The sequence below is a fragment of the Lampris incognitus genome, chromosome 5 (genome assembly GCF_029633865.1).
Source record: "Lampris incognitus isolate fLamInc1 chromosome 5, fLamInc1.hap2, whole genome shotgun sequence".
In the NCBI taxonomy this organism is placed as follows: domain Eukaryota; kingdom Metazoa; phylum Chordata; class Actinopteri; order Lampriformes; family Lampridae; genus Lampris; species Lampris incognitus.
Genome location: NC_079215.1, coordinates 3,025,943 through 3,042,332, shown reverse-complemented (window position 1 = coordinate 3,042,332; position 16,390 = coordinate 3,025,943). Strand labels below are relative to the sequence as shown.

The window sequence follows — 16,390 nt, the reverse complement described above, 5'->3', positions numbered from 1 at the left end:
AACCCACCATCAATTGCACGCTGTCCGTCTTGGGAGAGAGATCCCTCCTCTGTTGCTCTCCCTGAGGTTTCTTCCTAGTTTTCTCCCTGTTAAAGGGGTTTTTAGGGAGTTGTTCCTTATCCGATGAGAGGGTCTAAGGACAGGATGTTGTGTTGCTGTTAAGCCCACTGAGGCAAATTTGTAATTTGTGATATTGGGCTGTACAAATAACATTGATTTAATTTGATTTGATTTGACGTTGTACCGGACTGTTGTGGTGAAGAGGGAGCTGAGCTGGAAGGCAAAGCTCTCAATTTACCAGTCAATCTTCGTTCCAATCCTCACCTATGGTCATGAGCTTTGGGTAGTGACCAAAAGGGTGAGATCGCGGATACAAGTGGCTGAAATTAGTTTCCTCCGTAGGGTGTCTGGGCTCAGCTTTAGAGATAGGGTGAGGAGCTTGGACATCTGGAGAGAGCTCGGAGTAGAGCCGCTGCTCCTTCGCGTCGAAAAGAACCAGTTGAGGATGTTCAGGTATCTGATTAGGATGCCTCCTGGGCGCCTTTCTTTGAAGGTTTTCCGGGCACGTCCAACTGGGAGGAGACCCCGGGGTAGACCCAGAAATTGCTGGAGGACATGTCCAATCTGGCCTGGGAATGCCTTGGGATCCCCCAGGAGGAGCTGGAGGGTGCTGCTGGGGAGAAGGACGTCTTGAGTACCCTACTTCCTACTTAGCTTGCTGCCACCACGACCTGACCCTTGATAATGAGACGAGATGAGATGATGAAATTGTGGGCACTCTGGAGCAGGTTTTCTTCAAGGACCTCTCTGTAATTGGCCGCATTCATGCATCCATCCATTATCCAAACTGCTTATCCTGCTCTCAGGGTTGCAGGGATGCTGGAGCCTATCCCAGCAGTCATTGGGTGGCAGGCAGGGAGACACCCTAGAAAGGCCGCCAGGCCATCACAGGGCCATGGCTGCGTTCATCCCCCCCTCAATTCTGTCTAGTCTCCCTGTCTCTGCTGCTGAGAAGCACCCCCATAGCATGATGCTGCCACCACCGTGCTTCATCGTCAGGATGATATTAGCCAAGTGATGAGCAGTGATGAGCCTGGTGTTTGCCAAAAATATTGCTTGAAGTTCTACCAAAGAGTTCTCAATTTTTGTCTCAGACCAGAGAATCTTTTTCCTCATGCTCTCAAGAGTCCTTTAAATGCCGTTTGGCAAACTCCAAGTGGGCTGTCATTTGCCTTTCACTCAAGAGTGGCTTCCATCTAGCCACTCTATCATAGAGGCCTGATTGATGGAGTGCTGCTGAGATGATCGTCCTTCCATCAGGTCCTCCAGTGTCTGCAGAGGACTACTGAAGCGAGTGACTGTTGGGTTCTTGTCAAAGAAGGCTTAATCAGTTCATCTGGACACAACTTTCATTGACAGATACGTTTCATCACTCTACGTAGTTTCGTCAACTGTGACTTAGTTGAGTGATGAAACGTATCTGTCAATAAAAGTTGTGTCCAGATGAACTGATTCAGCCTTCTTTGATTTTACCTGGATTATTGAGCATGCATCAAGACATGTTGGGTTCTTGGTCACCTCCCTGACCAAGGCCCTTCTTGCCCATTTACTTAGTTTGGCCGGATGGCCAACTCTAGGAAGAGTCCTGATAGTTCCAAACTTCTTCCATTTCACAGTTGAGGTCACTGTACTTCTGGGAACACTAAAAAGCTTTAGAAATGGTTTTATACCCTTGCCCAAAACTTATGCTGCTTTAATGTCTACACAGTGACAGAGTTATTAAGAAGAACAATGTAGCCCAAAAATTTTAATAATAATCAAATTAATTAAAGCAAACAGGATGCACATGACCACAATTTGGAGTTCCACAGAGAGAAGTCTGAATTCTTATGTAAATGAGATTTCAGTGTTTTATTTAACAACTTTGCGGAAATTTTTAAACATATTTTCATTTTGTCCTTATGGTTTATTGAGCGTATACAGATGGGCAAAAATCGAAATTTTAGGGCATCCGGGTGGCGTGGCGGTCTATTCCGTTGCCTACCAACACGGGGATCGCCGGTTCGAATCCCCGTGTTACCTCGGGCTTGGTTGGGCATCCCTACAGACACAATTGGCCATGTCTGCAGGTGGGAAGCCAGATGTGGCTATGTGTTCTGGTTGCTGCACTAGCGCCCTTTCTGGTCGGTCGGGGTGCCTGTTGGGGGGGGGGGGGGGGATTAGCACGATCCTCCCACACGCTACGTCCCCCTGGCAAAACTCACTGTCAGGTGAAAAGAAGCGGCTGGTGATTCCACATGCATGGGAGGAGGCATGTGGTAGTCTGCAGCCCTCCCCGGATCAGCAGAGGGGGTGGAGCAGAGACCGGGACAGCTCGGAAGAGTGGGGTAATTGGCCAGATACAATTGGGGGGAAAAAAAGTTTAAAAAAAATCATAATTTTATCCATTTAAACTCAATGCCAAAAACCACACTTATATATAAACTTCTTTATGCATACAAGTTCTGGGCAAATCACTACTGTCCATGCCACAAAAATACATTACACAAAATGGCACACACAACATGAGAACTACTGCAGGTGAATCTGGGAAAGCAGTAAAGATGCCTGATGTTGTGCTTCATGCATTTTTTTTGTTTTTGTATTCTACAAGAGCTCGATGACTTCAATGGAGTATTGGCCAATGTCCTTCTTCACCTTCATCTTATGGAGATCCAGAAGGCTGCCCTCAATCTTCCCCAGCTCTGAGAAGAGTCTCACCTAAGGACAAAATACCTGAAGTAAGTTCAAGTCTCACAAGGGAAGTTTTACATCTATCTTTAATGTTTGGGTGGTACAACGCTATATGATAAACAGTTATGATGGCGGATCTTGTCATGGAGATTTGTAACCCAAAACTACATTTGCTGCCCGTTCTCATTTTTTAATTCATTCGATTCCATAGTGGCAGTAACAATATTGGTTGAAGTCACGACAAACGAGTGTTTTTCAGTCTGCCATTAGGGGGAAATATTTCTACTGTCTTTAACTGGGTCAGGAATAGATTAAATGAACCATGAATACTAAAAGGAGGACTTTTACCTGGGACTTCACAAATTTGTGGAGGTTCAGCAGGAGGTCTTTGGCTTCTGTAGTTATTACCAGAACTGTGAAATGAGCATCCAACAACAAGCACACCCAGTCCAGGATCTGTTGTTAAGAGAGAAAAAAAACCCACAACATACAATATTAACATTAAACTGAGTCATGAGCGTCCCTTTTGTTTTTATTTTTGACCTGAAGGAAACTGAAATGCATCTGAGTTTGCTTATAAATGGTTTTCACTTATTTCCAACTACTTCACAAGATCTTGATCAAACAAGTGCTTGTATTTTTTTAATGGATCAAATAGAAAATTAAGGAAAATTTAAGTCACAACTGCCAACAGTTAAACTTGTAATTTAAACGTGAATATATGAATATTTGTGGTCTTAATTTCATGACTGGATTTTATGTTGCCGTTTGCCTGCATCTGGTTCTGAGAACGGTGGGTATATTTCTCATGTTAGACTTACGTATATCTGTATTCACCAGTTTCTTTACCTAGACTTCATGACAGATGGCACCCAGACTATAGCATTCAAATGCCGGCACGAGCTCTTTCTATTCTATAAGTGATTTTGTGGATATGACAACAAATATGAGCAAATCCAATATTTGTGCATCCCAGCCTGGCCCGACTTGATGCGTTGTCCCATAGCCAGGCGCTAAAGGTCACACTGAAATAACAAGTGTAATGAGCATAGTCCATGTCCCAGTTGAATTTGGGGTACGAACCTGCGCCAGAGTGGGCGATCTCAATCTAGGCGTCTTTGTGAAGGACTCCTGGGAGCATTTCATATAGAGGAACTGCAGGTACTGAAGAAAAAGCTGGTTGGAAGAGAAAGGAAACAAATTTTTTTTGAATTGACATAACCACATTTTTTATTAACACAGTAGATGGGATGAAAATAACAGGCTCTTTTAAATATTTTAGCATACATCAGTGATTTCTTAAAACACATAAGATTAGATTCTGCATTTCAGTTTTTCTGAATTCGACAGTAGTTGACACTGAATCTGGTTCATCTTATCCCAACCTACAAGCAGAAACTAAAATCTGCAAAGCCCGTGGTTAAAACCGAGGAGATGGAGTAACGAGTTAAAATGAATGAAATAAAATGAAAGCCGCTGTATTCGACATTGTATTCTTACAATGAATTTATTTTCTGCATGTAACCATCCTGTTTTACAGGAGCAGTGGCCAGCTGCAGCGCCCGGGGACCAACTCCACTTCTTCTTTCCACTGCCTTGCTCAGGGGCACAGACAGGAATATTAACCTTAACATGCATGTCTTTTTGATGGTGGGAGGAAACCACAGCACCCGGAGAACATGCAAACTCCACACAGAAAGGACCTGGGACAGCCTGGGGTTCAAATCCAAGACCTTCTTGCTGTGAGGCAACAGTGCTAACCACTGTGCCACTGTGGAACTAGAAAACTGGAGCTTCGGGGCAGCTTTGACTGCACTGATTGGTGTGTGTTTGAGGCTGCATCTACAGAACTGGATGAATTTACTGACACTGTGACATTTAACACCAGCTTTTGTGAGGACGTGTTTGCCACCAAAACTTTCTGGCCCTTCAATAACAATAAGCCCTGGTTCACAGCAAAACTTGGGCAGCTTCATCAGGCAAAGGAGAAGACCTACAGGAGTGGAGACAGGATCCTGTACAACCAGGCCACAAACACACTGACAAAGGAGATCAGAGTAGCCAAAAGGGGCTACACTGCAAAGCTGAAAAACAGGTTTTCAGCTAATGGTCCAGCGTCTGTGTGGACAGGCATGCGGGACATCACCAACAACAGGAAATACTCCCCCCGCAATGTAGAGAACCTTCAACTAGCTGATGACTTGAATGTGTTTTACTGCAGGTTTTGATCAGCCCACTTTCACACCCCTCTCCCACTCCAACTCAGACATTACACAACCAACTGCACCCCCTGCCATGCCCCCTCCTCTCCTGACTGACTCCCCACTGGCACTGATGGTCTGTGAAGAGGATGTGTCAGCTTTCCCAGACACAGAAGATCAGGATGGCACCAGGCCCAGGCGGTGTGTCATCCTCCTGTCTGAAAGTCTACACAGACCAGCTGACGTCCCATCTTCACACGGATCTTCCACTGGAGCTGCGTAAGGTCCCCTCCTGCTTCAAACAACCCACTACCATCCTGGTTCCAAGAAATCTTCCATCACTGGACTGAACAACTACAGGCCCATAGCCCTGATGTCTGTGGTCATGAAGTCCTTAGAGTGACTGGTGCTGACCCACCTGAAAGACATCACAGGCCCCCTCCTGGACCCCCTGCAGTTTGCCTACTGGGCAAACAGATCAGTGGATGATGTAGTCTACATGAGACTGCAACATCTCGACTCCCCAGGGACATACGCAAGGATCCTGTTCATGGAATTCGGCTCGGTGTTCAACACGATCTTCCCTGAAGTTCTACTCACCAAATTCCCCCAGCTCACTGTGTCTGCCTCCACCTGTCGGTGGATCACAAGCTTCCTGACAGACAGGAAGCAGCAGAGGCTGGGGAAAATCACATCCAGCAGTCGGACAGTCAGTACCGGTGCCCCTCAGGGATGTGTGCTCTCCCCACTGCTCTTCTCCCTCTACACCAATGACTGCACCGCAGGAGACCCCTCTGTTCAACCCCTGAAATTTGCAGACAACACAACAGTCATCGGCCTCATCTGAGACGGGGATGAGTCTGCATACAGACGGGAGGTCAAACAGCTGGCCCTGTGATGAGGTCACAACAACCTGGAGCTGAACATGCCCAAGACTGTGGAGATGACAGCGGACTTCAGGAGGAGCCCCCCATCACTGTCCCCACCACCGCCATACTCAATAGCACTGTGTCGGCTGTGGATTCCTTCCGTTTCTGGGTCCTACAATCTCCCAGGACCTGAAGTGGGAGTCCAACATCAACACAGTAATCAATAAGGGCCAGCAGAGGATGTACTTCTGGCGCCAGCTCAGGATATACAACCTGCTTCAGGAGGTACTGATCCAGTTTTACACTGCAGTCACTGAGTCTGTTCTCTGCACTTCTATCACTGTCTGGGTTGGATCGGCAACCAAACAGGACAGAAACAGACTACAATGGAGTCAGGTCTGCAGAAAAGATTATTGGTGTCAACCTGCCCACCATCAAGGATGTGTAGAACTCGAGAGTCAGGAAACGGGCAAGGGAAATCACTGCAGACACCTCGGACCCTGGACATAACCTGTTCCAACTTCTCCCATCTGGAAGGCGCTATACAACACTGTACACCAAAATCACCAGACACAGGAACAGTTTCTTCCCCCCTCGCCGTCACACTTATGAAGTTACTCACTGTGGCACTGTGCAATAACCCCGGAACACTACAATACCCACTGTAACTACAAATCATCTATATTTATTTTAGTCGGAAATACAAATGTGCAATACATTTCACTCACTACTGTATATCTGAACAGGCTGTATACCGTACATAACCACATACTTTGTACAAAAGTCTTTTTTCCTGTTTAATATTTATCTCAGCACTACTTGCACTCTTCACTTCTTTGCACTATTTGTATCCTGTTTACAGTTCACAGAAATGGTTTCACCTGTATATAGTTATTCCTTGTATATATTCCTGAAGACTGCTGTGCTGTTATTCTGTGTAAGTACATTGACAGCCATTAAGCCGGAGTCAAATTCCTTGTACATGCAAACAATAAAGACGATTCTGGTTATCAGGGCCAGCTCAACACCAACCCTAAAATACATTGACCTATTCATGGATGCAAGACACAACCATGTACAACAAACTCTACCATCGAACCCTGTTCACTAATGTGTATTTGTTTTTCTTGAATGAACGAGAAACCCATTCATACGTCCATAGCCCAACTGAATTCTAAGTTAAGGCTTTTACACAAAAAGTCAGAAATGTTCGTCTGAAAATTTCGCATGGGCAGCACAGTGGCCCAGTGGTCAGCACTGTTGCCTCACAGCAAGAAGGTCCTGGGTTCGAACCCCAGCCCGACCCAGGTCCTTTCTGTGTGGAGTTTGCATGTTCTCGCCATGTCAGCGAGGGTTTCTGCTGGGTGCTCCGGTTTCCTCCCACCATCTAAAAGACATGCATGTTAGGGTTAATACTCCTGCCTGTGCTCATGAGCAAGGCAATGGAAAGAAGAACTGGAGTTGGTCCCTGGGTGCTGCAGCCGCCCACTGCTCCTATACAATCGGATGGTTAAACACAGAGAACACGTTCATTCTAAGAATACAATTTGTTGTAAGAATACAATGTCACATAAAGTGGCTTTTATTAAAATATATACGAACTCACGTCTCATTTTGTCTATGAAGTTTACACGCCAACTCAGGAAAAGTCACCCGACAGAAATGTGTGCGAGACACTTTTAATTTCCTGTTTTTCCGCATCAGTCAGTAAGCTCTCAGAGATCTTTTAGAACAATAATTAGAACAATAACTGATTTGGAAAAAAAAAGACATGAAAAATGTAGACTTGGTATGTACAGGCCTTTATACAGGAGACATTTTTAGTAACCTCAACCTTTACTGCTGTGCAAAAGTTTGAATCTTTGACAAGAGCCGCTCTACAAAACTCTTCATGAAAGTCCACTTGAACCTGGCAGTGTCTACACCAAAAGAATCTCTTTAAATCTTAACAGAGTAGGAGAGGTTCTTTCAACTGATGTTTTTGTTTCCCCCCCTTTTCTCTCCAATTGTACTTGGCCAGTTACCCCCCTCTTCCGAGCCGTCCCGGTCTCTGCTCCACCCCCCTCTGCTGATCCGGGGAGGGCTGCAGACTACCACATGCCTCCTTCCATACATGTGGAGTCACCAGCCGCTTCTTTTCACCTGACAGTGAGGAGTTTCACCAGGGGGACGTAGCGCGTGGGAGGATCACGCTATTCCTCCCAGTTCCCCCTCCCTCCCGAACAGGCGCCTCGACCGACCAGAGGAGGCGCTAGGTGCAGTGAGTAGGACACATACCCACATCCGGCTTCCCACCCGCAGACACGGCCAATTGTGTCTGTAGGGACACCCGACCAAGCCGGAGGCAACACAGGGATTCGAACTGCAGATCCCCGTGTTGCTAGGCAACGGAACAGACCACCACGCCACCCGGACGTCCTCAACTGATGGTTTTATGTGGAAAAACAAACGAGGAAAAAAACTTGGTACTCTGTTTAAAAAAATAAAAATGTATATATAAATAAAGTTAAAATCACTGCTCACTGCTTATTCAGCCAGATACTGAAGGACACCATCGGCGAGAGGTTGGGCGGGTTTGACTGTTGTTCCATTACAGGAAATGACAACATGAATTTCCACTCGTTAAAACATATGAGATTAAAAAAAATTTACTCTTCGATCTCAACCTTTAACAACACAAGGCGGCACAGTAAAACCGAGCATCACGGTTGCTGTTACTCACAGTAACTTGCTGAGTGGTGAGGTCTTTTAGATGTGGAAGGAGCAAAGTGTCGCTGTACGCCGTCTGCAGGACCTCGTTGCTGTATGGTGTAGTGAAGGCCACATAGCTTCATACAGCAATATTTCTATTCATCCAAACAGGCACCGCTTTTTTTTTAACCCCCCCCCCCGGGTTTCTCCCCAATTGTACCCGGCCAATTACCCCACTCTTCCGAACCATCCCGGTCACCCCCTCCGGTGATCCAGGGAGGGCTGCAGACTGCCACATGTCTCCTCCATACATGTGGAGTGACCAGCCGCTTCTTTTCACCTGACAGTGAGGAGTTTCACCAGGGGGACGTAGCACGACGGAGGATCACACCATTCCCTCCCAGTTCCCCCTCCCCCCTGAACAGGAGCCCCGACTGACCAGAGGAGGTGCTAGTGCAGTGACCAGGACACATACCCACATCCGGCTTCCCACCCACAGACACGGCCAATTGTGTCTGTAGGGACGCACGACCAAGCCGGAGGTAACACGGGGATTCGATCTGGCGATCCCCGTATTGGTAGGCAACAGAACAGACCGCCACACCACCCAGATGCCCAAACGGGCACATTTTGAACAGGCACTGCACCAGCCTTTTTGAAATCTGATCCTCTTCACTTGCGGGTGGTATCATGTGCAACACATTCCTTAACACTGAATTTGAAAAGTAAAGCACAACTGAAACACGGTGCTGTTAGCACAACTGAAACATGGTGCTGTTAGCACAACTGAAACATGGTGCTGTTAGCACAACTGAAACACGGTGCTGTTAGCACAACTGAAACACGGTGCTGTTAGCACAACTGAAACATGGTGCTGTTAGCACAACTGAAACATGGTGCTCTTAGCACAACTGAAACACGGTGCTGTTAGCACAACTGAAACATGGTGCTCTTAGCACAACTGAAACATGGTGCAGTTAGCACAACTGAAACACGGTGCTGTTAGCACAACTGAAACACGGTGCAGTTAGCACAACTGAAACACGGTGCTGTTAGCACAACTGAAACATGGTGCTCTTAGCACAACTGAAACACGGTGCTCTTAGCACAACTGAAATATGGTGCTGTTAGCATAACTGAAACACGGTGCTGTTAGCACAACTGAAACATGGTGCTCTTAGCACAACTGAAACATGGTGCTGTTAGCACAACTGAAACATTGTGCTGTTAGCATAACTGAAACATGGTGCTCTTAGCACAACTGAAACATGGTGCTGATAGCACAACTGAAACATTGTGCTGTTAGCATAACTGAAACACGGTGCTGTTAGCACGACTGAAACATGGTGCTGTTAGCATAACTGAAACATGGTGCTGTTAGCACAACTGAAACATGGTGCTGTTAGCACAACTGAAACACGGTGCAGTTAGCACAACTGAAACACGGTGCTGTTAGCACAACTGAAACATGGTGCAGTTAGCACAACTGAAACACGGTGCTGTTAGCACAACTGAAACATGGTGCTGTTAGCACAACTGAAACACGGTGCTCTTAGCACAACTGAAACACGGTGCTGTTAGCACAACTGAAACATGGTGCTCTTAGCACAACTGAAACATGGTGCTGTTAGCACAACTGAAACATTGTGCTGTTAGCATAACTGAAACACGGTGCTGTTAGCACGACTGAAACATGGTGCTGTTAGCATAACTGAAACATGGTGCTGTTAGCACAACTGAAACATGGTGCTGTTAGCACAACTAAAACACGGTGCTGTTAGCACAACTGAAACATGGTGCTGTTAGCACAACTGAAACACGGTGCTCTTAGCACAACTGAAACACGGTGCTGTTAGCACAACTGAAACATGGTGCTGATAGCACAACTGAAACACGGTGCTGTTAGCACAACTGAAACATGGTGCTGTTAGCACAACTGAAACACGGTGCTGTTAGCACAACTGAAACATGGTGCTCTTAGCACAACTGAAACACGGTGCTGTTAGCACAACTGAAACATGGTGCTGTTAGCACAACTGAAACATTGTGCTGTTAGCATAACTGAAACACGGTGCTGTTAGCACGACTGAAACATGGTGCTGTTAGCATAACTGAAACACGGTGCAGTTAGCACAACTGAAACACGGTGCTGTTAGCACAACTGAAACACGGTGCGGTTAGCACAACTGAAACATGGTGCTGTTAGCACAACTGAAACATGGTGCTGTTAGCACAACTGAAACATGGTGCTGTTAGCATAACTGAAACACGGTGCAGTTAGCACAACTGAAACACGGTGCTGTTAGCACAACTGAAACATGGTGCTCTTAGCACAACTGAAACATGGTGCTCTTAGCACAACTGAAATATGGTGCTGTTAGCATAACTGAAACACGGTGCTGTTAGCACAACTGAAACATGGTGCTGTTAGCACAACTGAAACACGGTGCTGTTAGCACAACTGAAATATGGTGCTGTTAGCATAACTGAAACACGGTGCTGTTAGCATAACTGAAACATGGTGCTCTTAGCACAACTGAAATATGGTGCTGTTAGCATAACTGAAACACGGTGCTGTTAGCACAACTGAAACATGGTGCTGTTAGCACAACTGAAATATGGTGCTGTTAGCATAACTGAAACACGGTGCTGTTAGCACAACTGAAACACGGTGCTGTTAGCACAACTGAAACATGGTGCTGTTAGCACAACTGAAACACGGTGCAGTTAGCACAACTGAAACACGGTGCTGTTAGCACAACTGAAACACGGTGCAGTTAGCACAACTGAAACACGGTGCTGTTAGCACAACTGAAACACGGTGCTGTTAGCACAACTGAAACACGGTGCTGTTAGCACAACTGAAACATGGTGCTGTTAGCACAACTGAAACATGGTGCTGTTAGCATAACTGAAACATGGTGCTGTTAGCACAACTGAAACACGGTGCTGTTAGCATAACTGAAACACGGTGCAGTTAGCACAACTGAAACACGGTGCTGTTAGCACAACTGAAACACGGTGCAGTTAGCACAACTGAAACACGGTGCTGTTAGCACAACTGAAACACGGTGCTGTTAGCACAACTGAAACACGGTGCTGTTAGCACAACTGAAACACGGTGCAGTTAGCACAACTGAAACACGGTGCTGTTAGCACAACTGAAACACGGTGCTGTTAGCACAACTGAAACACGGTGCTGTTAGCACAACTGAAACATGGTGCTGTTAGCACAACTGAAACACGGTGCTCTTAGCACAACTGAAACACGGTGCTGTTAGCACAACTGAAACATGGTGCTCTTAGCACAACTGAAACATGGTGCTGTTAGCACAACTGAAACATTGTGCTGTTAGCATAACTGAAACACGGTGCTGTTAGCATAACTGAAACACGGTGCTGTTAGCACGACTGAAACATGGTGCTGTTAGCACAACTGAAACACGGTGCTGTTAGCACAACTGAAACACGGTGCTGTTAGCACAACTGAAACACGGTGCTGTTAGCATAACTGAAACACGGTGCTGTTAGCACAACTGAAACACGGTGCTGTTAGCACAACTGAAACATGGTGCTGTTAGCACAACTGAAACACGGTGCTGTTAGCACAACTGAAACATGGTGCTGTTAGCACAACTGAAACACGGTGCTGTTAGCACAACTGAAACACGGTGCTGTTAGCACAACTGAAACATGGTGCTGTTAGCACAACTGAAACACGGTGCTGTTAGCACAACTGAAACATGGTGCTCTTAGCAAAGTGATGTTCTGAGACAAGTAACGACGAGGTTCAGACACTCAAACTGAAACTGAGCTGGGTGAAAAATACTGTCATGGGGGGGAAGTGTTTATAAAGACCTCTCCTCCACCTTTGAAGCAAACTCATGTCCAAAAGTCTCCCATGTATTGGTAATGCATTTGGACACCAGAGTTAGAACTGACCAGACCACATCTTACTGCTGGGGGTGTTCTACCAGCCGCCCTGTGTGTGGCAGAACGTTTTAAGCTCTGACCAGCTGAAGGAACTTGAGATGAAATGGGATCCTCCAGAGAGTTTTGGGTCTTCATGTATTCTGCTTTACTTTTTGCCATCATAGACTACATATTAATATTATTTGTTCACCCCAAACCACGCTGTGTACAACTCTGCACTGAGGAAGGATACAGCAGCACAGCTTTATGCAGCCCCACCGGGCACGTCTGTTCTGCTCGGTCCATCGTCCTCTCACTGTCCTCCGTCCCAGCGTTCACGGGGGATCCACCTCTGCTCGGCTCGTCGGGTTGGTCCTTCCGGGTGGGAACAGGGCTGAAGCCATTCTGCAGGTCACCGACGTCCCCACCAACAGCGAGCAGTGTTCTCATGAAGGACACGCTGTCAGGCTCCAGGCTCACCGTCTCCGCGTCACCATCTGGGATGCTGTGGGCGGAAGGGTGCGAATCAAGGCGGCGTTCATTTTTATGTGAAACGGGACCATGTCTGTCCAATATTAGAGTTACTGGGACTGATTTTTCTGCACTTCAAGCAACACGATGTCACAGAAATACATGAAATGGAGACGAATATCATAATGTCATAACCACAGAGGAAAAATGGGAGGAAACGCTGGAAGCAGGACAAACTAACCAACGGCCCAGCGTGGAGGGAACTTGACTGGAAGGTGAAAATGCAGTATTTTAACACAGAATACAGCAACACATCTGGACTACGCTGGGGGGGCTGTGGACTGGTGAGGGACTTTACACATGTAGTCTGGCATTGCCCAAAGCTCCTGGATTTTTGGAAGAATGTCCAGAAGGATATTAAACAGGTTTTGGGCGTAAACTTTAACATCGATCCAGCATTTTTTATACTGGGTACACTTCCTGACAATATGACAGACAGTGTCCTAAATTCTTTACTGAGGATCTAGTTTTAATAGCAAGAAAATGACAACGGTTCCCTGACTGAAGCCACAGCCCCCCAGCATAACACAATGGACAGATCGGGTAGAGGATGTCTTCATCATGGAGAGACAGGGTAAAGGATGTCTTCATCATGGAGAGACAGGGTAAAGGATGTCTTCATCATGGAGACAGGGTAAAGGATGTCTTCATCATGGAGAGACAGGGTAAAGGAGGTCTTCATCATGGAGACAGGGTAAAGGATGTCTTCATCATGGAGAGACAGGGTAAAGGATGTCTTCATCATGGAGAGACAGGGTAAAGGAGGCCTTCACCATGGAGAGACAGGGTAAAGGATGTCTTCATCATGGAGAGGCAGGGTAAAGGATGTCTTCATCATGGAGACAGGGTAAAGGATGTCTTCATCATGGAGAGGCAGGGTAAAGGATGTCTTCATCATGGAGAGGCAGGGTAAAGGATGTCTTCATCATGGAGACAGGGTAAAGGATGTCTTCATCATGGAGAGACAGGGTAAAGGATGTCTTCATCATGGAGACAAGGTAAAGGATGTCTTCATCATGGAGAGACAGGGTAAAGGATGTCTTCATCATGGAGAGACAGGGTAAAGGATGTCTTCATCATGGACACAAGGTAAAGGATGTCTTCATCATGGAGAGACAGGTAAAGGATGTCTTCATCATGGAGAGACAGGGTGAAGGGTGTCTTCTCTTTCTTCGCTGTATTAGCGAGGAAAGAATTGGATGTTAAAATCTAATGTCCATATTGGTCTACGCCCCCCCTCACCCCCCGATTTCCTCCCCAATTGTATCTGGCCAATTACCCCACTCTTCCGAGCTGTCCCGGTCTCTGCTCCACCCCCTCTGCTGATCCGGGGAGGGCTGCAGACTACCACATGCCTCCTCCCATACATGTGGGGTCACCAGCTGCTTCTTTTCACCAGCGCATGGGAGGATCACGCTATTCCGCCCAGTCTCCCGCCCCCCCGAACAGGCACCCCGACTGACCAGAGGAGGCGCTAGTGCAGCGACCAGGACACATACCCACATCCGGCTTCCCACCCGCAGACACGGCCAACTGTGTCTGTAGGGATGCCCGACCACGCCGGAGGTAACACGGGGATTCGAACCAGCGATCCCTGTGTTGATAGGCAACGGAATAGACCACCATGTCACCCGGACGACATGAAATGCTTCTTGACAAGATATTGTGAGTTTGATGAGATGTGCAAGAGGAAATCCTGCAGACTGATTTAACGAAACGAGCCGGATTGTGTATGTAGATAAGGGATTCTCTGTGACGACGCTCGCATGCAGTTTGGTGATCCAGTTACAGGGCTGTCTGACCCTTACTCTGATGACATATCACCCCATAAAAAAGACATGGACAATGTGTCCTCACTTTCCCCAATCCAACTGATAACTGGGAGTGTGTGCATCCTCCAAATATTACAAATCCAAATTTTACGAGTGGGTTGAGTAAAATCTTTTAAGTGGCAGCCTGCATCATGTACATGGCAATGCTGGCAGATGGCCTCGTCTCCTAAATATCAAATAACCTTCTGACACCAGGCACCGCCAGTGGAAGGAAAGAAGAAGAACTCAACATGGTATTTAAAGTATATGGTATATTCTGACTTGGGAGCAGATAAAATCAAAAGTGGATCATCTGGGCAACAGGGAACACGTGTAAATAACAGCTGTGTGTGTGGATGTGTGCTTCTGAACAGGCAAGAGAGACACCCAAGAAGCCGATGACAGTCAGAACCATGCATGCGTGGAGGTACTAATCTTTGTTCTGCTCTTGTATTTGAGAAATCTCTTACAATCCACCAGAAAGAGGCTTTTCTGATTGCATCATTCCTCCAAAGTGCCTTGTGACAAGGAAAAGGATCTTCCCACACCACGCTTCCGGTGTGGGAAGATGGCTGCGCGAATTCCTGTTTGCAGCAGCCTCACCCAGCGCCGGTGTCGGAAGATGGCGACATGAATTCATATTTGCGGCGGCTTCACCCAGTACCGTCCATGCAGTGTCTTTGTCCACGTCTGCGTCTTAAGTCCTGTCTTCGTTTGATGGCTGGGAGAGCTGGCGCTGGATTGGCTGGGAGAGCGGGGCAGGCTAAGCTAACTGCTAGCCCACGCAGACCGCCAGATCAGATAACACCGAGGGCGGCCTGGCGGTGGCCTCACCTGGCGTTGACTGTGGTTGAGTTGACGTTTGATGTCATCGTGAGGAGTGTGGGGAGGTGTGTCAAGGGTGTCTGGCTGGGAGAGCTGGTGCTGGATCGGCTGGGAGAGCTTGGTCTGCTTCGTCCGGTGGGCCCGGGGACCACGTCCCCTGCCTGGAGCTGCACCCAAGGAGGAAACGCCGAGGGCGGTTTGAAAGGACGCGGAAGCAGTGCGGGCTAAGCTAACTGCTAGCCCATGCAGACCGGCGGTTCCGACAGTCATCCCAGCTGGTGTTGGTCCCTTGGACAGTGATTTTTTGTTTATTTTGGATATGTGTGTTAGTTTGGGCATGTGTGTTCTTGTAGTTTTTGGTTGTGTTGTTGTGTTTGTGTTGTACTGCTGTGGGCTGGGGGAAACGGCGTTTTGTTCCACTTCATGTGTGCAAGTGCATGAAGTGAAATGACAAAGTGTTCTTGACTCCTGATGTGTAAGATGTAATGTGACGGGACTCGTCCACAGCATCTGTCAATGAGTTCAGCTCTTCATCAGTGACATCTCGTGCAAAGCTGAACTCGAGTTTGTGAAACACTGGGTTAGCGATGGTACACTAGTTTGACTTCCAAATCCTACATGGAGAAAACAAGTAGTTCAGGTTTACCGAACAGGTTCTGGACAAACATCGTCCCAAATGTTTGACTTTACCTGACAAAGATCCTGAGGCAGGCGCATGTGATGGCTTCAGGTATGTCTGGGAAGAGCTGCAGGCAGAGCTGACACAGGAGGTAATCTTTCTTTTCCAAAGCTAGCAGCAGGAGGTCGGGACACAGAC

At 47.1% G+C, this 16,390-nt stretch overlaps 1 protein-coding gene across 1 annotated transcript in view; it reads right to left on the bottom strand.

Moving 5' to 3' along the window:
- Window positions 1-1,807: 1,807 nt before the first annotated feature.
- Window positions 1,808-16,390, bottom strand: part of nol11 (nucleolar protein 11) — a 55,424-nt gene continuing 40,841 nt past the window's right edge. The window contains exons 13-18 of the mRNA XM_056280352.1: window positions 16,264-16,389; window positions 12,660-12,911; window positions 8,526-8,604; window positions 3,817-3,909; window positions 3,082-3,189; window positions 1,808-2,760 (exon numbers count right to left, since the gene is read on the bottom strand). Of these exons, the coding sequence (XP_056136327.1) occupies window positions 2,647-2,760; window positions 3,082-3,189; window positions 3,817-3,909; window positions 8,526-8,604; window positions 12,660-12,911; window positions 16,264-16,389 (772 nt within the window). The 3' untranslated portion in view covers window positions 1,808-2,646. The remainder of the gene's footprint in view (window positions 2,761-3,081; window positions 3,190-3,816; window positions 3,910-8,525; window positions 8,605-12,659; window positions 12,912-16,263; window position 16,390) is intronic.